The 19,762-nt window shown below is 36.8% G+C and overlaps 1 protein-coding gene across 1 annotated transcript in view; it reads left to right on the top strand.

The window, feature by feature from the left end:
* CD163L1 (CD163 molecule like 1) overlaps positions 1–19,762 on the top strand; it is a 106,173-nt gene that overhangs the window by 65,254 nt on the left and 21,157 nt on the right. Inside the window, exons 9-18 of the mRNA XM_002752290.6 lie at positions 533–853; positions 3,723–4,037; positions 4,141–4,455; positions 4,804–4,896; positions 5,249–5,563; positions 6,382–6,702; positions 10,635–10,943; positions 11,289–11,321; positions 12,057–12,167; positions 12,919–13,014. Of these exons, the coding sequence (XP_002752336.4) occupies positions 533–853; positions 3,723–4,037; positions 4,141–4,455; positions 4,804–4,896; positions 5,249–5,563; positions 6,382–6,702; positions 10,635–10,943; positions 11,289–11,321; positions 12,057–12,167; positions 12,919–13,014 (2,229 nt within the window). The remainder of the gene's footprint in view (positions 1–532; positions 854–3,722; positions 4,038–4,140; positions 4,456–4,803; positions 4,897–5,248; positions 5,564–6,381; positions 6,703–10,634; positions 10,944–11,288; positions 11,322–12,056; positions 12,168–12,918; positions 13,015–19,762) is intronic.

Genomic DNA, 19,762 nt, shown 5'->3' with positions numbered 1-19,762 from the left:
CCTTTTCCTGAGCTCCAATTTCTTTTTAGAATTACTTCATTTGGCATCACTAATACGCAAGTTTCTCCATTTTTCTGTGTTTGGTAATATCAAAACCCTATGCAGTTTTTCCTTGACTTTTCATTAAATCATATCACCTCTTCCTAATATTCTCTTTAGTCTCTAACATGTAATATGTAATTCTTCAAATATTCAGTCAAGAATTAGGGCCATTAAGTAACATTATTTTTTATCCTAAGTCTCTGATAAGATTTTGTAAGCAAAATTATATCCTTGCTTTATAAGCCAGAAATTTTAATGGATTTGAATCATACTCTGTGCACATTTGTAAGTGTTATTTTTTAATCCAGTAAACAGGAAAATTAAGTTCGAAGGAAAATACAAAATGAAATTAAGTGCACCAGTGAAGCCAGGACCTGAACAGTCTCTCAACTTTTGACCACTGGTCTATGTTACTGTACATGAATGGACAGGAATCTTAAGTGTCTCACATAGAGTGCTTCTCTAAAATTATTGTGGTATTTGTTTACAGATGCATCGGATATGGAGCTGAGACTTGTGGGTGGAAGCAGCAGGTGTGCTGGAATAGTTGAGGTGAAAGTCCAGGGAGCTGTGGGAATTTTGTGTGCTCACAACTGGTATATGAACATTGCTGAAGTTGTTTGCAGGCAACTTGAATGTGGGTCTCCAATCAGTGTCTCCAGAGAGCCTCATTTTACAAAAGGATTGCTGCACATCTTACTATCTAATTCTCGCTGCACTGGAAAGGAAGCCTCTATCTGGGATTGTGCACAATGGGAGTGGAAACAGACCGTGTGCCCTTTAAATATGGAAGCAAGTTTGATCTGCTCAGGTAATTCCTGGACAAAGATAAACACATTTATTTGATTATTTATTTTTGCGATTATTTAATACATATTTATGACATGGCTACTTAACAATATTATGTCAAAAGTAAATGAACTAGATAAAAGTAATCCTACCCTCTTATCTAGAAGACGTGTATAATAAAAATATATAATAAAATAATTCTTTATTAAAAATTGTATGAAGTAGAAGCACAAGATGAAATGAGAAGGCACAATTAGAAGATATTACCTATTTGCACAGTCGGAGAATATTTCTGTAAAGTGGTAGTTAAGGAAAGATGGGAAGGATATGTATGCTTTAATCATATGAAGAGGTGTTGGGAAGATTACTTTAAACAGTAGAATTTTATTCAAGCACCACACTCGGGAATGAACTTGTGTTATTCCAGGAACTAAAAAATGGTTGAAAGAAGAGATATTAGATTGAAGCGAACAAGGGGAAGAAGTTATAGTAAAGTCTTGATATGTAGGGCAAGGTTATTTGTGGAATAGGGATTTTGAACTTTATTCTAAAGTGAATGGTAAACCATTGAAGGTTGTAAGCATGATAAAACTTGCATTTCAAAGACAGCACTCTGGCTGCAGTGTGTGTGTGTGTGTGTGTGTGTGTGTGTGTGTGTATTGGAGAGAGGAGGCTATTGGATGCAGGGAATCACATTGTTGAATAATTCTAGGGATGATATGGAATTTTGATTAGGATGCTCATTATGGAGCTGAAACCAACAAAACTTGATACACTGAATGTGGGAATAAAGATAAGGATTTCTATATTAAGCAGATGGGTATACTGCAGTTTCATCATCTGGAAAAATAATCTTGGAAGAGAAGCTGGTTAGAGAGGGTGGGATTATGGGTCCAATTTTGTATGTGTGAAATGTGAGGTGATGGTAACCCTCTTCATCATGAAGAGGGTTGGAGGAAAGTGGTTATAAGATTTATGTGATCAGAAGACTTGTCTTGAATGGAGATATAACTGTTAGAGTCCTAGAGACGTAGATGGAAACTAAATCTAGGAATAAAATGTAAATTGAGAATTTTAAAGCCCAGATCCAAGAAGAATGAGCTCTTATCCCTGAAGAACAATAATATTTAATGGTTTACTGACATAAAAGAAGTTGGAAAAGCATACTGAGGAGTAGTGGTTGCAGAATGTCACATCACTAAAACCAAGGGAAGAAGATGTTTCAAAAGATGGGGAAATCAATTCTGGAAAAAACCTAAGAGGCCAATATAGATGAAACTAAACAATTTCAACCAAGTTTAGCAACAGAAGTCATGAACAAATTTAATAAAAGTAGTTTTGTCACATTGGAAAAAGGAGATCATTTCAAGTTGAGAAGGAAATGGGAGGTAAAGATGTTAGGATAATAGGCATAGATTATTTCCAAAAAGTTGAATTTTAAGGCAAATAAATAGATAAGATCATGACTAAAAAGGAATATAATCTCCAGGGGAGTTACTCAATTTTTTTTATGGATAGGAGATTCTAGAGTGAGGAAGTAAAATATTTACTACTAGCTGATGTTAGGGTGCCATAGAAAAAAATAGAACTAGAAAATAGAATTCAGTGTTTATAGGACAGAATGAAATTCCAAATAAAATGATTGAGGTAGGCCTTACTTAAAAGGTGAAACATAGACAAAGACTTGAACAGGATAAGTCAGTCGTGTGCATATATGGAGAAGGAAAATACAAATGGAGATGCAGCCAGTTCAAAAGCCTTGGGGCAGGATTATGCCTGATATGTTTGAAGAAGAGAAAGGAATCCAGTACAGCTGAAGAGCAATAAGTAAAACATCAGGACATAGCACCAAAAGAGGCAAATGAGCAGGGGAAGGTCACTCAGGGACAGGTCTTCATAGGAGTTTAGGTTTTTACTCTGAGTGAAATATAGAGTCGTGGGAGGATTGGGGGTAGAATACTGATTTAACCTGATAGAACATTTTAAATGACCTCTTTGGATTTTTTTTAAAAGATGAACTATTGAGGAATAATTATAGAAATAGGGAATGTGTAGGAATCTATTACAGTAACTCAGGCAAGTAATGTTGGTAGTTCAATCCAGATGCTAGGGTTGATGGGGTGAGAAGTTTTGGGATTGTGAACATACTTTGAAAATACAGAAAACAAAACTTTCTGAAAGGCAAGATATATTATGTAACAGAAGTCAAGAATTATTTCTAAATATTTGAGTCTCTGGAATGATGGAGTTACATCAATAGAAATATGGAAGTCTGCAGCCTTAGATACGTGCTTGAAAGGACTCCAAGGAATTCACACTGAGATGTCTACAGGAAATGCAAGTGGAAATGCTAGACAGAAATTGGATAAATGAGTCAGGAGTTTGGAAAAATGCCTGGGTTGGAGACAGACAACTTACATTACTAACACAAGTAGTTTTGCTGCAAAGAATAAAGTCAGAATAATGGGCAGCATTTTTTGGTTGTTTATAAATTACTTATTTAGATAGACTCCTGGGGTCTGACCCAGTAGGTAGTAGTCCTTCTATTCTTATTTTATACCATCTTGTTAAGATGACTACAAATCTTAATATATGCTGTTTAATGCTGAGGTTACTCCATCAGTGTTTTTCAATGTAAACAAATTGTGCAATTCATTTCCTTCAGAGAAGTTCTAAATCTAGGATTGGTGTGTCACCAAGACATAGAAAATAGGTATGTAATCCAGATCTATGAACTTAAGTCTCTACTGCACATATTATTCTCTGAGCTCCTATGAATGGGATGTCCTAATGAATGGAGAAAACCTGCCCTAGGGTTAGATGTGGAGATTGGAGACAGGGATAGATATTGGAAAACCCAAAAAACTAACCTTTGAAATACTATTTTGTAGCCCACAGGCAGCCCAGGCTGGTTGGAGGTGATACGCCCTGTTCTGGACTTGTTGAAGTGAAACATGGAGACACATGGGGCTCTGTCTGTGATTCTGATTTCTCTCTTCATGCTGCCCATGTGCTGTGCAGAGAATTAAATTGTGGAGAGGCCATATCTCTTTCTGTGGGAGGTCGCTTTGAAAAAGGGAATGGTCTAACTTGGGCCGAAAAGTTCCAATGTGAAGGGAGTGAAACTCAACTTGCATTATGCCCCACAGTTCAACATCCAGAAGACACTTGTATCCATGGCAGAGAAATTGGCGTTGTCTGTTCTCGTGAGATTTTTTAATAATCTTAATTGGTCGGGGCTAGAGATGGGGAATACAGGGCTGGAGGTGATATGTCATGATGTCTCTTCTATGGCCCTGTCTCCCCCAGGATATACAGATGCCCGACTTGTGAATGGCAAATCCCAGTGTGAGGGGCAAGTGGAGCTCAAGGTGTTTGGATACTGGGGCTCACTGTGTGACACCCACTGGGACCTAGAAGATGCTCATGTTCTATGCAGACAGCTCAGCTGCGGGGTTGCTGTCTCAACCACAGGAGGAAAATATATTGGAGAAGGAAGTGGTCGTGTTTGGGGACACAGTTTTCATTGCTCAGGGAATGAGTCAGTTCTGGATAGCTGTCCAATGACAGTTCTTGGAGCACCTCCCTGTATCCATGAAAATACTGTCTCTGTGACCTGCACAGGTAAGAGAAGTGCTTATGGTCAACTACTGTCAAGATAGCTCAGATATGGGAGTGTGGGATTAAAGGAAAGAGGGGTAAGAAAATGGGGGCACAGGTAGAGGGAGGATAGGCATGACAGGCAGAGTAACATGTAAGAAATAAAGATAAGTAGGGCCATTCCTAGGGTGAAGTTAACACCTCTGTGTTTGGGATTTAGGAGTAGACATTATTAATAAAAATGATTTCAATAGATGACAGGGTTTGAAAAGTCCTTATCATGATTGCTCATTCCATGTTATCACAGAACTCTTCAACATTTTCCATGTATTTTGGTCTTACTTTTGCCCTATTTCCTGTACCCTCCACCAGGAAAACTGACCCAGCCGGTGTTTCTATGCCCTGCAAATTTATCTGACCCATATTTGCCTGCAGTTCCAGAGGGCGGTGTTTTCGTCTGCTTAGGTAAGCAGAATCAGTCTTAGGAAACACTGCAGCTTTTTTTTTTTTTTTTTTGAGACAGAGTCTTGCTCTGTCACCAGGCGCCAGACTGGAGTGCAGTGGTGCAATCTCGGCTCACTGCAACCTCCGCCTCCTGGGTTCAAGCAATTCTCCTGCCTCAGCCTCCTGAGTAGCTGGGATTACAGGCGCGCGCCACCATGCCCAGCTAATTTTTAGTAGAGACGGGGTTTACACCATGTTGGCCAGGGTGGTCTTGATCTCCCGACCTTGTGATCCGCCCGTCTCGGCCTCCCAATGGGATTACAAGCGTGAGCCACCGCGCCCGGGATTTATTAACTGGACTTTCTCCTTTAAGAGAACAAACAGCTCCGCCTGGTGGACGGGAACAACCGCTGTGCCGGGAGAGTAGAGATCTATTACGACGGCTTCTGGGGCACCATCTGTGATGATGGCTGGGACCTGAGCGATGCCCATGTAGTGTGCCGAAAGCTGGGCTGTGGAAAGGCCCTCAATGCCACGGTCTCTGCTCACTTTGGGGCGGGCTCGGGGCCCATCTGGCTGGACGACCTGAACTGCACAGGAACGGAGTCCCACTTGTGGCAGTGCCCCTCCCGGGGCTGGGGGCAGCACGACTGCAGGCACAAGGAGGACGCAGGGGTCATCTGCTCAGGTCTGTATTGCTACCTTTTCACCCTCCTCTACACACACGTGCACACACACAACACAATTGTAAAGTGTAGTGAAAAGTGGCTTAGGAATACAAACAAAACAAAAAAAAATCCACTTGATTTTAATCCTATTCTTATACTGATTTCTTAATACACTTGTCATATTTCATTTGTCTAGGTATCACATAACTGAGAAAAAATAGAAGGTTGGTCTTACTGTCAGAGAAGGTTGGATCCCAAAAGAGGGACCTTATGTTACATCCACGTTGACCTTAAGAGGTCAAAAGACGTTGAATAACTTGTCTGAGAATACACTGTCGGCTGTGTTCAGTCGGCCATGTTTTGTTGTTCTGGTTTGCTTTAGGCTTTTAATAGCCTGCAGCCATGGTTGTTAGTTTCTGTCTCTAGTGGTAAGCCGAAAAGAGGGATGAGGAAGGGGCTTTGCTAGTCTGACCAGAAACAGAAACTAAGACCCATGCCTGTATTCTCTCCCTTGGACATCCCTGCAAATGGGATTAACCTCCTGATAATTTTCTGAATCGAATTTATGTTCCAGAGTAGCATGTAGAATGTTGCATTTTAACTTGTTGATTCAAATTTAATGCTCAAATACTATTCTTGGGAAACCCTCGCTAACCCTGAAGTCACAAAAGACCCTTAGTTTCCATCAGATGATATGCTGTTAATATGTTAGAGTGATTTATGGAATTGTAGCATGAACCCTAGTATATTATTTCCAGGGGAAGAAATGGATTCCTTGCGGAGGAATTTTCCAACTCCAAAGGAAATATTTAACACTAGGTTTTGTATTTGTCTCTAGAATTCACAGCCTTGAGGCTCTACAGTGAAACTGAAATGGAGGGCTGTGCTGGGAGATTGGAAGTCTTCTATAATGGGACCTGGGGCAGCGTTGGCAGGAGGAACATCACCACAGCCACAGCAGGGATTGTGTGCAGGCAGCTGGGCTGTGCAGAGAATGGAGTTGTCGGCCTCACCCCTTTATCTAAGACAGGTTCTGGTTTCATGTGGGTGGATGACATTCAGTGTCCTAAAATGCATATCTCCATATGGCAGTGCCTGTCTGCGCCGTGGGAACGAAGAATCTCTAGCCCAGCAGAAGAGACCTGGATCACATGTGAAGGTGGGTATCTTTCTAAACACTGGCTGTCACTGAAACCCTGTGAAATATAATTTACCGCAAATAGCTAATCTTTCCATCCAGGAACACATGGCAGACTCACTGAAAAGCACGTGACAATAAATGCTGACTTATCACATCTGTTGTATCTTGAAATTTTATTATTTTGGTTTAGTTTTAAAAGGATAACAACTCATAAACAATTATAGGGTTTTAAAAAATAAAAAATAGAATGTTTTGTCTTAGAAATTCTAGAAAACTCAGAACTTTTGAGGAAATGTAAATTATTTGGGAAGTTTTTTTCTCTCTTTTTTCCTGCAGAACATTTTACTACAAGAAGTTAGTTGATTATTTATAAGGCACTTGTAAATTGTCCTATTTGATTAAAATTTACTATGTTTATTGTGGAGATTTTAGAAATTGTACAATTATAAATAATAAATTCATTTCACATTTAATCTGATTACCAAAAATAACCATTACCAATATTCAGAAACATTAACTATTAGTCTATCTTTTGTTCAAAAACTTAAAGTTATGATTGTGTATATAAAATGTAGATACTATATATGCATATATTATATACAGTATGATATATATGTGTATAATGTATTACAGTATATTTATACATGTATAATGCCACGTATGCATAAAGTAGGATTTCTGTATCCTACTTTCATATGTAAAAGTATACTGTAAATCTATTCAAATTTCAATAAATAGCCTTCAAGTGGCATGCAATATTTTATCATGTGAACATAAATAATCATGTGATTATTGGTTTTAAGGCTATTTCTCAATGTCAAAATAGTATAAATAATGTCATCATAAGCACCCTTATTCATTTTCAGTGAATCTCTGATTATATATGAAGGTTATATTTCTAGTCTCATGATGAGTGGGTAAAATGAGTGAACATTTTTTACGTATCTTTATATGTGCTAGTTAATTGCTCCAGCAGAAAGCCTATGTGTTAGTTTTCATTCTTATCACCAGTATATGAGAGCATTGATTTTATTTCACCCTTCCTACCAATGTTACACACAGAGAGAAACACACAGACATACACATAATTCCCAAATTAAAATTTTACCTATTTCAACATAATTTGCATATATGTCATTAGTAGTGGATATGGACATTATTTATGAATATTGTCCATTGTGGTTTATATATATTTATATATATATGTGTATATATATATATATATATATATATATATATATATATATATATATTTTGAGACGGAGTCTTGCTCTGTTGCCAGGCTGGAGCACAGTGGTGCAGTCTTGGCTCACTGCAACCTCCGCCTCCCAGGTTCAAGCGATTCTTTTGCTTCAGCCTCCCAAGTAGAAGGGACTACAGGCACATACCAAACTCCCAGCTAATTTTTGTATTTTTAGTATAGATGGGGTTTCACCATGTTGGCCAGGATGGTCTCAATCTCTTTACCTAGTGATCCACCAGCCTTGGCCTCCCAAAGTGCTGGGATTACAGGCTTGAGCCACCGTGCCTGGCCTGTGGTTAATATTTTTAAGAACTTTGCTTCCTTTTGCTATGGTAATTTTATCATGTAATATCATTCCCCAAACCAAGAATTAAAAAAAAAAAAAAACAGAAATATTGAAAAAATACAAGTATCGCCTATAATGCCATGATCAGTTGATGCTATATTAGCCAATGTTATACTCTTGCATATCATATATGTTTATGTATTTTATATATATTCATGCATTTTTTTGCAAAAAAATGTTATACTATGTGTATTTGTGCTGCTTGTCTTTTGATTTAGCAATATTTTCTCACAGTAAAGCATATTGCTTTACCATATGATATACTATAATCTCATGCACCACATGCCTGTCATTGGACATTTAGAAAATTCAAGTTATTTTTCCATTTTAGTTAACATCACATTAAATATTCTTAAGCATACAGAAAATTATTTTAGGCATATTTCTCAATATTTTCTTTCCAAAATCTATTTTTCCATTTAATCAATTATATTACCTGAAATTTTGGATTTCAACTATCTTGTTGTAATTTTCAATATTTTTCATTAAAATTTTGCATCTATATGAATATGAATGATACTATGCCATAGATTTTCTTTAGTGCTCTTTTTATATTTGTTGATCTTTAGTATTGAAGTATTTTAGTATTGAATTTTGTTGCAATATAAAATTACCAGGATAAATTCTGCCAGCTTGTATGATCTTTAATAATATATGGAATAAAATTATATTTCAGTATTTGAGAGAGATAAATATAGCTATTTTGGATGGTAATTTGTTAATACTTAAAAAGAATGTCTAGTACTACTGGGTTAATCTCATTTTCTTGAGTCAATTTTGTGAAAGGATTAAAATGTATTAGTCAGTTCTCATGCTGCTAATAAAGACATACCCGAGGCTGGATAATTTATAAATGAAAGAGGCCTAATGGACTCACAGTTCCACATGGTTGGGCAGGCCTCGCAATCATGGTGGAAGGCAAAGGAGGAGCAAAGTCACGTCTTAACATGGTGGCAGGCAAAAGAGTGTGTGCAGGGAACCTCCCCTTTATAAAACCATCGGCTCTTGCGAGACTTATTCACTATCACAAGAACAGCACAGGAAAGACCCAGCCCAAGATTCAATTACCTCCAGGTCCCTCCCACAACACATGGGAATTATGGGAGCTACAATTTGAGCTTTGGCTGGGGACAGCCAAACCATAGCAAAGAAGTAGGATTAAAAAACATACTCTGAATTTATTATGAGATAGCCATTCAGTGATGCACTCTGTATTAGTAGGAGGTAGAAGCTAGTCTAAAAGTATTTAGTAATGAGACAGAGATTTACAAAAATGAAGAGAAAAAATAACTCAAACTCTTTGAAGATGTTTGGCTATGAAAGAGAGAAAAGGGTTAACATGGTAACTGGAAAGGGGCTCTTATGACAAGGAGAAAGAAGATTTTTTTAAAGGGTGCATGTGAAAGTTATCAGGTTAATTGACTTGGGGATGAGATGTTTAGATCAAAAAGCCCTCTGGAATAGAAGACAAGTTACCTAAAAGTTCATTATCTACTGAAACTTTAGCTTTTCCTATGCTATTATGGAAGCTAAAGTCCAATAGAGAAATCCCGAGATTCTCTTTTGGTCTTCATGTTGTTGGTGGGCAGAGGCAAGGCAGAGGCTTAGAATATGAAAGAACATTTAACAAAATAATGAAGATTGAGAAATAAAAATGATAATATCATTCTAAAATATTGAGGATTCTGCAGAAGTTTTTGGCAGCAAGTTTTAAATGGCCCCAGTTATAATTATCTGCAGTGAAACTCAGTATTTCAGGAACTGGCTTGAAGGAGGTAGAGAGTTAGGTTTATCCCGCATTTATGCACAGTCATGTAGGTGTGATGAGAGGTCACTAGTGCCAAGGCATTGTTCATTTGGAAAGAGAATGTTTGTAGTTATCATCTTAGTATATGTACTTTACGAGGAGTGAAGTGAAGGCAAGAAAGGACTGATCATTGGAGGGCATTGAAGAAGCAACAGTCTATAGATCAGACTTGAGCCAAATGAACATTAGTTATATTTGGAGAAATAGTGAAAATGAGAGGGGCAAGATAAAGTATTTGGGTCAGATAGGACGCTGAACTTTGGAAAATGAAATCAATATATTTCGTTTTCAAACATCTAGAGTAGAAAATAAATATCTGGTTTGGCCTTGCTGAAGATGCTTCACCCCTTGACTGTGACTAGGACCGACCACAGTCATGTGTAGGGGCTTATTCACTTTACAGGTTATTCTCTAATCTACATAACATTGAAATTCTGCTTTCCTTACACACCCATATTCATCAAACACATTTACTACTTTCAAGTTTTTCTACCTCAGCATTCTCCCACAACCTCCTTCAGGTGTAAAGACAGCAATGTTTTGTGCCTTTGTAGATAAAATAAGAGTGCGTGGAGGAGACACGGAGTGCTCTGGGAGAGTGGAGATCTGGCACGAAGGCTCCTGGGGCACAGTGTGTGATGACTCCTGGGACCTGGCCGAGGCGGAAGTGGTATGTCAGCAGCTGGGCTGTGGCTCTGCTCTGGCTGCCCTGAGAGAGGCTGCATTTGGTCAGGGAACTGGACCTATCTGGTTGGATGAGATGCAGTGCAAGGGAAATGAATCATTTCTATGGGACTGTCATGCCAAACCCTGGGGACAAAGTGACTGTGGACACAAGGAAGATGCTGGTGTGAGGTGCTCTGGTAAGTGTAAAAAGGCTGCATTTAAACTGAGCCTCCTACTAAGGGTAAAGAATATTGGGAAACAACCTCAGATAGTTGAGCTGAAGTTACTAGGACTTCTTGCTGAAGAATGAAATGCTGTGTTAAACTAATGTTTTTCCCTAACCAAATCAGATAACGTTCCACAGTTATCTAAAATAGCCCCCATAATTTTGAGGGAAAAAAGCTGGATTTAGCCTTAGACTTCCAAGCAAGAGGAATCTGAGTGATATTTTAAATGACATCCAATATTCACAGGAGGTGTAAAAAGAACATCCAGTTCCTTTTCTTTCATTTACATCTTCTCTCCCTCTCTCTCTCTCTCAGGACAGTTGCTGAAATCACTGAATGCCTCCTCAGGTATAGTTTTCTATCGGTGGTATAACCTAAGGTAATATGAAAGGTCAAGGGAGGGTGGAAACTGCTACAATAATCAAAGAAGACTGAGGACTGCAGAAATACGAGACTGTGGATGGCAGCCAGTGGTATCAGTAGCTCTGTGACTGCTTTGCTATGCAATCCTTCTCTCTAGAAAAATCCTTTTTACATGCAGAGAATGATAAGACTCTCATGCTACCCTCATAGATAGAATTATATCTTTAGGTTCTCAAATTGTCTTTATGAGACTGGCAGAAACAGCTCAACCTTCAGGGGAATTGCTTAAACCTGGGAGGCAGAGGCTGCAGGGAGCCGAGATCGTGCCACTGCACTCAACCTGGTTGATGGAGTGAGACTCCATCTCAAAACAACAACAACAAAGAAAGAAAGAAAAAGAAACAGACCAGGCCTTAGTATTTTCTGAGTCTGGTGTTTTAGTAGTGAAAGCAATGCAAGAGGAAAGGTTTAATTATCGAGTCTTTTGTATAAAATTGGAAGTAATTTTGGGCAATAGAATTACGGAAAGATTTGGATTCAGTTGTTCCAAGATAGTTTTCATCTAAAATAGCTCTCAGAGATTATGTACTGTTCATGAATATGTTGAAACGTTTAGCCATCATTCTTCTCAGGAACTAGGGAACCAGTTTTTTTCCAGTGTATAAACCCACACTTGATATTTACTAGTTTAATACTTATCAATGTTTAATTTCTATACAGGTCATTCAGCACTTATTTTATCTAGTGTGTTTGGGCTCCTTCTCCTGGTTCTGTTTATTCTATTTCTCACATGGTATCAAGTTCAGAAACAAAAACATCTGCTCCACAGAGGTGAGAGCCCCACTGGGATTGCATAAAATGTGAGTTACCTGCGATCAAGGGCACACAGGATGGGGGCTTCCTGCAGAGAGGGAGAAATGCACTGGCCACCTTGAGTGAGATGGATTGGAAAGTACCATGTCAAATGCAGACACATGTGGAATGATCAAGAATCAGTCAATCCACAATTCCCATTTATACAAATGCAATCTTTTAGAAGCTGTAGCCTGAAATACAGATGATGAGTCAGATAGGCAAAGATCTCAGCTGATGGAAGGAAGGTAATTGTATGTTTTGGTTTAGAATCTAGATTGCAGAAATAACCAATAGAAAATGTGGAAGCATAGTGGAAGATTAAGAACAAGGGTGTCCTGGGTTTGAACACCACTTATATAATTTACTAGCTGTGTGGCCTTTGGCTAGAAACTACCTTCCCAAACTCCAATTTCCTAATTTGTAAAGGTAACAGTACTAACTCATTAGGTTGTTAAGACAGTTAAATAAATTAATCATCTGTATGAAAAATGACCAGCACATAGTAAATACTATGTAAAGAACTTGGTAATAAAAGTAGAGGAATTTCAGTGGTTCAAGAAAAAAGGAGAATAAATATTAAAAATACACTAGCAGGGGTAGGTGCCAAAAAGGCCATTGGATTTTAGCACAGAGGGATTAATATGTGTCAAACCTTAGCATTAACTGTCCTAATGTAAGGGATAGGCCATTTGAATCTGAATCCTAACCATGAAGCATCCATTTTCAGTTTCATCTAGAAGAAGAGGTTCTCTTGAGGAGAATTTATTCCATGAGATGGAGACCTGCCTCAAGACAGAGGATCCACATGGGATAAGAACCTCAGGTCTGTGCAACTCCAGGGGCCTCATTCCATGGAGAGGGTGGGAATATGAGGCAATCCCACCAATACTTAGAAATTCTCCTCAATGGAAATGTGTCTCACCTTCTTATACAAAATCCACAAATGGGAAATAGATAAAATAAAATATGACTCAAAATTAAGAAAACTGGAATATACATTCTCACTTATTGCATCCTCAGAGTTATATTTAGTTCATGGCAGAGGCACCAAGCAGAGAAGACTAAAATAAAAAGTATTATTTCTTCTAATAATCAGTCAAATATTTTGTCCACAATTTCATTACAAACCCAGTAAACCATAATTATTTTCCAATTTCGTTACATTATTTTTTAGTGTGGTGGCTAAGTTCCTTGAATCTTATCTATATTTGTATATTTATAATTATTTTAAAAATAGTTTTATCATGATATATAGAGTGGACAAAACAGTGCATAAAACTAAACCTTTTTTTGGAAATAACTTGTAGTGGAATTACTGTGACAACACAATGAACGCCATCTGGCAAAGTGACTTTCCAATAGCCATAAAAAATTTTACTCCTCTAAGTTATAAATGAGAATGTATTTTTTTTTTTTTTTGAGACAGAGTCTCACTCTGTTGCCAGGCACCAGGCTGGAGTACAGTGGCCCGATCTCGGCTCACTGTAACCCCCGCCTCCCAGGTTCAAGCAATTCTCCTGCCTCAGCCTCCCGAATAACTGGAACTACAGGCGTGCACTACCACGCCCAGCTAATTTTTTTTTTTTTTGTATTTTTAGTAGAGACAAGATTTCACCATGTTGGCCAGGATGGTCTCGATCTCTTGACCTCGTGATCCGTCCACCTCGGTCTCCCAAAGTGCTGGGATTACAGGCTTGAGCCACTGCACCCAGCCATGAGAAAGTATTTTACTGAATAATCACTGACACTAAATACTTTCATCATTTATAACTTTGCTAATTTAGTATTTGACAAGTGGCATCTCACTGTTATTTTTAATTAATATTGTTTTAAAATTTTATTTTTGTATTGAAAATAACATATACATATTGTCTAGGCATATGTGATAATTAAGTACATTCATATAATTAATAAAGATCAAATTAGTATAATTGGGGTATCTGTCACCTCAAATATTTGTCTTTTCATTACACCAGAAACATCTGAATTATTCTCTTTTAGCTATTTTGAAATAGATTATAGTCACCTTATTGATTATCAAACACTAGGTTTTATTTCTTACAATTGTGTATTTGTACTCAATCAACCTCTCTTTATCCTCCCTTTCCCTTACCCTTCCCAGCCTCTGGAAACCACTAATCTACTCTGTATCTTCACAGGTTCAACAATTTTAGTTCCCACATATGAATGAGAGCATGGATATCTGTCTTTCTGTGCTTGGCTTGTTTTGTTTAACATAATGACCTCCAGTTCCATCATGTTACTACAAATAATAGGATTCCATTTTTTATGGCTGAAAATGTGTGTGTATATACCACATTTTCTTTTCTTTTCTTTTTTTTTTTTTTTTTTTTTGGTCCAAGATGGAGTTTCGCTCTTGTTACCCAGGCTGGAGTGCAATGGCACGATCTTGGCTCACCACAACCCTCCTGGGTTCAAGCAATTCTGCCTCGTCCTCCTGAGTAGCTGGGATTACAGGCACATGCCACCATGCCTAGCTAATTTTCTGTATTTTTTTTAGTAGAGACGGGGTTTCACCATGTTGACCAGGATGGTCTCAATCTCTTGACCTCATGATCCACCCGCCTCAGCCTCCCAAAGTGCTGGGATTACAGCCTTAGCCACCGTGCTCGGCCCACATTTTCTTTACCCATTCATTCATTGATGGACACGTAGGCTGATTCCGTATTTTGGCTATTACAAACAGTGCTGCAATAAACATGGTGCAGCTATCACTTTGATACATGATTTTCCTTTTTTTCGATATATATTCAGAAGTGGAATTACTGAATCATATAATAATGCTATCTTTAGTTTTTTGAGGAACCTCCCTACAGTTTTCCATAATGATTATACTAATTTGCATTCCCATCAATAGTGTGTGAGGGTTCTACTTTCTTCATATCCTCGCCAGTATCCATTATTTCCTGTCTTTTTGATAAAAGCCATTCTGCCTGAAGTGTGATGATATCTCATTGTCTTTTTTAGTTACGTTTCCTTGATTATTAGTGTTGTTGAGCATTTATTTATATATCTATTGTCCATGTGTATGTCTTCTTTTGAGAAATGTCTATTCAGTTCTTTTGACAATTTTTAAAATCAGGTTAGTTGTTCTCTTGCTATTGTGTTGTCTGAGCTCTTTATATGACTCGATTATTAACTTGTTGATTGGATGGATGATTTGAAAATATTTTCTCCCACTTTTTTGGTTGCCTCTTCACTCTGTTGATTTTTCCTTTGCTGTCCAGAAGCTTTTTTGGTAGATATAATCCTATTTGTCTGTATTTTTGCTTTGGTGGCCTGTGCTTTTGAGGTCTTACCCAAGAATCTTTGCTCAGACCAATATCCTGGAGTGTTTCCAAATGTTTTCTTTTAGTAGTTTTATAGTCTCAGGTCTTACATTTATTTAATTCATTTTTATTTGATTTTTTAATATGGTGTGAGATGGAGTCTAGTTTCATTCTTGTGCATATGGCTATTCAGTTTTCCCAGTGCCATTTATTGAAGAGACTGTCTTTTCCCAATGTATGACCTTGGTGTATTTGTTAAGAGTGGCTTGGCTATAAATGCATGGATTTGTATCTGGGTTCTCTATTTTGTTCCACTGGTTTATGTGTCTGTTTTAGTACCATGCTGATTTGCTTACCATAATTTTGTAGTATATTTTGAAGTCAGGTAACGTGAGTGCCTCCAGCTTTGTTTTTTTGCTCAGAATATCTTTGACTATTGGGGGCCTTCTGTTGTTCTATCTAAAATTTATGATTGTTATTTCTATTTCTGTGAAAAATGCAATTAGTATTTTCATAGGGTTTATATTGGATCTGTAAATTGCTTTGGATAATTGATTTGGGCATTTAACAATATTAATTCTGTCAATCCATTAGCATGAAATATTTCTATTTTTGTGTCCTCTTCTATTTCTTTCATCAGTGTTTTAGTTTTCTTTGTATACATCTTTCACCTCTTGGTTAAATTGATTCCTGTATTTTATATTCTTTGTAGCTATTGCCAATTGGATTGCTTTTTTGATTTCCTTTTCAGGTTATTTGCTATTGGCATATATAAATGCTACTTATTTTTATATGCTAATTTTGTAATCTGTAACTTTATTGAATGTGTTTATTAGTTTTTACATTTTTTGGTGGAGTCTTTAGAATTTTATAACTATAAAACCTTATTGTCTGCAAAGAAGGCTAATTTGACCTCTTTCTTTTCAACTAGAATGCCCCATATGTCTTTCTCTTGCCTAATTTCTGTGACTGAGACTTCCAGTATTATGTTGAATAAATGGGGTGAAAGTGAACATCTTTGTCTTGTTCCACATTTTAGAGGAAATGTCTTCTATTTTTCCCCATTTAGTATCATGTTAGCTTTGGATTTGCCATGCATGGTCTTTATTATGTTGAAGTATGTTGCTTCTGTACCCAGGATGTTGAGGCTTTTCATCATAAAAGGATGTTGAATTTTCCTGAATGATTTTTTAGCATCTATTGAGATGATTTGTTCTTGATTCTGTTAATGTAATGTATCACTTTTTTATTGATTTACTTATGTTAAACCATCATCGCACTCCTGGAATAAACTTGATTGTGGTGAAAAATCTTTTAATGTGTTGTTGAATTTAGTTTGCCAATATTTTGGTGAGGATTCTTACATCTTTGTTTATCAGTGACATTGGCCTAGAGTCTTCTTTTTTGTTGGTTTTGTATCAGGGTAATGTTGGCTCTATAAAATGAGTTTAGAAGTGTTCTCTTCAAACTTTTTAAAGGGTTTGAATAGAATTAGCATTAGTTCTTCTTTAAATGTTTGGTAGAAATCAGCAGTGAAGCATCAGGTTCTGGGCTTTTCTTTAGTGAGAGATTTAAAAAATTATTATTATTATGGCTTTGATATGAGTTGTTTCTAATTTGTTGAACTTTTCTACTTTTTCATGGTTCAGTGTCGGTTGATTGTATATGACAAGAAATATACCAATTTCTTGTAAGTTTTTCAAATTGTTGGTGTATAGTTTCTCATAATATTTTTAAATGATTTGTTGTCTTTCTACAGAAAATATTGTTATCTCTCCTTTTTCATTTACGATTTTATTTACTTGGGTTTTCTCTATTTTTACGTAGTCCAGGTAAAGGTTTATCAATTTGGTTTATCTTTTCAAAAAATCGACTTTTGATCTTGCCCCTTTGTAGTTTTTAAGTCTCAATTTAATTTATTTCTTCTCTAAGGTTTATTATTTATTTTTATCTACTAATTTGGGGTTTGGTTTGTTCTTTATTTTTTTTGTTCCCTGAGGTGCACCATTAGCTGGTTATTTGCAGTATTTCTATTTTTTTTTTTTTTTTTAGATGGAGTCTCACTCTGTTGCCCAGGCTGGAGTACAATCTTGGCTAATGGTGACCTCCACCTCCTGGGTTCAAGCAATTCTCCTGCTTCAGCCTCCAGAGCAGCTGGGATTACAGGCACATGCCACCATTTTTTTGGATTTTTAGTAGACATGGGGTTTCATCATGGTGACCAGGCTGGTCTCAATGTATTTATTTGATATGCGTGTTTACTGCTATAAACTTTCCTCTTAGTACTATTTTGTGTATTTTGATTTTGTTTTTGCTTTTTTGCTGAATCCCATATATTTCAGTATGTTGTATTTTCATTTTCACTTTTTAAAATCTCTTAATTTTCTTAATTTCTCATTGACCCACTGTTTGTTCAGAGGCGTATTGCTTAATTGCCATGCACTTGTGTATTTTCGAGGTTCCTCTTTCATTGATTTCTAGTGTTATTGTGTTATTCCATTGTGGTAAGAAAAGATACTTGATATGCTTTCTACTTTTTGAATTTGTTGAGACTTGTTTTCCAGCCTAAGATATGGTCTGTTCTGGGGTGCTGATAAAAAGAATGCATATTGCACTTTGGGAGGCTGAGGCAGGCAGATCACAAGGTCAAGAGATCAAGACCATCCTGGCCAACATGATGAAACCCCATCTCTGCTAAAAAATGCAAAAAATAGCTGGGTATGGTGGTATGTGCCTGTGGTCCCAGCTACTCAGGAGGCTGAGGTGGAAGAATTGCTTGAATCCAGGAGGCAGAGGTTGCAGTGAGCTGAGACTGAGCCACAGCACTCCAGCTTGGCGATAGAGCAAGACTCCATCTCAAAAAAAAAAAATGTGTATTCTGCAGCAGTTGGGTGAAATGTTCTGTAAATGTCAGTTAGACCTGTTTAGTCCAGAGTATAGTTTAATCCTGGCATTTCTGTGTTGGTTTTCTGTCCATTATTGAGAGTGGGATGTTGAAGTCTCCTACTATTACTGTATGGCAAGATATCTATTTACAGCTATTAATTTTTACTTTACATACTTGAGAGCTCTGCAGTTGGATGCAGCAATATTTATGACTGTTATATCCTCTTGCTGAATTTACCCCTTTATTTTTTGTAGTGATCTTCTTTCTTTTCATACCATCTTTGATTTGTAGTATATTTCATCTGTTATAAGAAAATGTACTCTTGTCTTTTTTGGTTTCCAGCTGCATGAAATATCTTTTTCTATCCATTTACCTTCAGTCTATGTGTGTGTCTTTAGGTTGAGTGAGTTTCTTGTAGGCAACATATAGTTGGGTCTTGTTTCTTTATCCATTCAGACACTTTATGCCTTTTAATTGGAGAATGGAGTCCATTTACATTCAGTATTATTAGTGATAAGTAAGGATGTACTACTGCCATTTTATTGCTTGTTTTATGGTGATTTTGTAACTCCTCTCCTTTCTTCCTTTCTTACTATTTTCTGTTGTGGTTAAGTAATTTTCTCTGGTAGCATGTTTTGTTTGTTTGTTTTATTTCAGTAGTTTTAGGGGAACAGGTGATGTTTGGTTACATGGATAAGTTCTTTAGTGGTAATTTCTGAGATTCTGGGGGACCTATTACCTAGGCAGTGTACACTCTACCCAATGTGTAGTCTTCTTATTCCTCACCCACTTCCCACTCTTCCCCCAGAGCTCCAAAGTACATCATATCATTTTTATGTCTTTGCATCCTCAAGCTTAGCTCCCACTTATAAATGAGAATAAACAATGTTTGGTTTTCCATTCCTGAATTACTTCACTTAGAAAAATGGCATCCAATTCCATCCAGGTTGCTGCAAATACCATTATTTCTTTCCCTTTCATGGCTGAGTAGTATTTTATAGTATGTATATATTCCCCATTTTCTTTATCCACTTGTTGATTGATGGACAATTGGACTGGGTCCATATTTTTACAATGGCAAATTGTGCTGCTATAAAAATGCATGTACAAGTGTCTTTCTCATAAAATGACTTATTTTCCTCTGGGTAAATACCCAGTAGTGAGATTGCTGGATCAAACGTTAGATCTACTTTTACCATTATGTTATATTATATATTAATATTATATGTTATAATATATTAAGTTATTATAAATGATATATCAAAATGTTATAATTATATATTATATATTCATAATAATGTATTATATATGTTATAAATTTTATATTATGATATACTATAAACATAATCATACTATATATTTATATTATAATAGAATGCAAATTATAAAATATT

The sequence above is a fragment of the Callithrix jacchus genome, chromosome 9 (genome assembly GCF_049354715.1).
Source record: "Callithrix jacchus isolate 240 chromosome 9, calJac240_pri, whole genome shotgun sequence".
Taxonomy (NCBI): Eukaryota; Metazoa; Chordata; class Mammalia; order Primates; family Cebidae; genus Callithrix; species Callithrix jacchus.
This window is presented reverse-complemented; position numbering and strand designations above follow the sequence as displayed.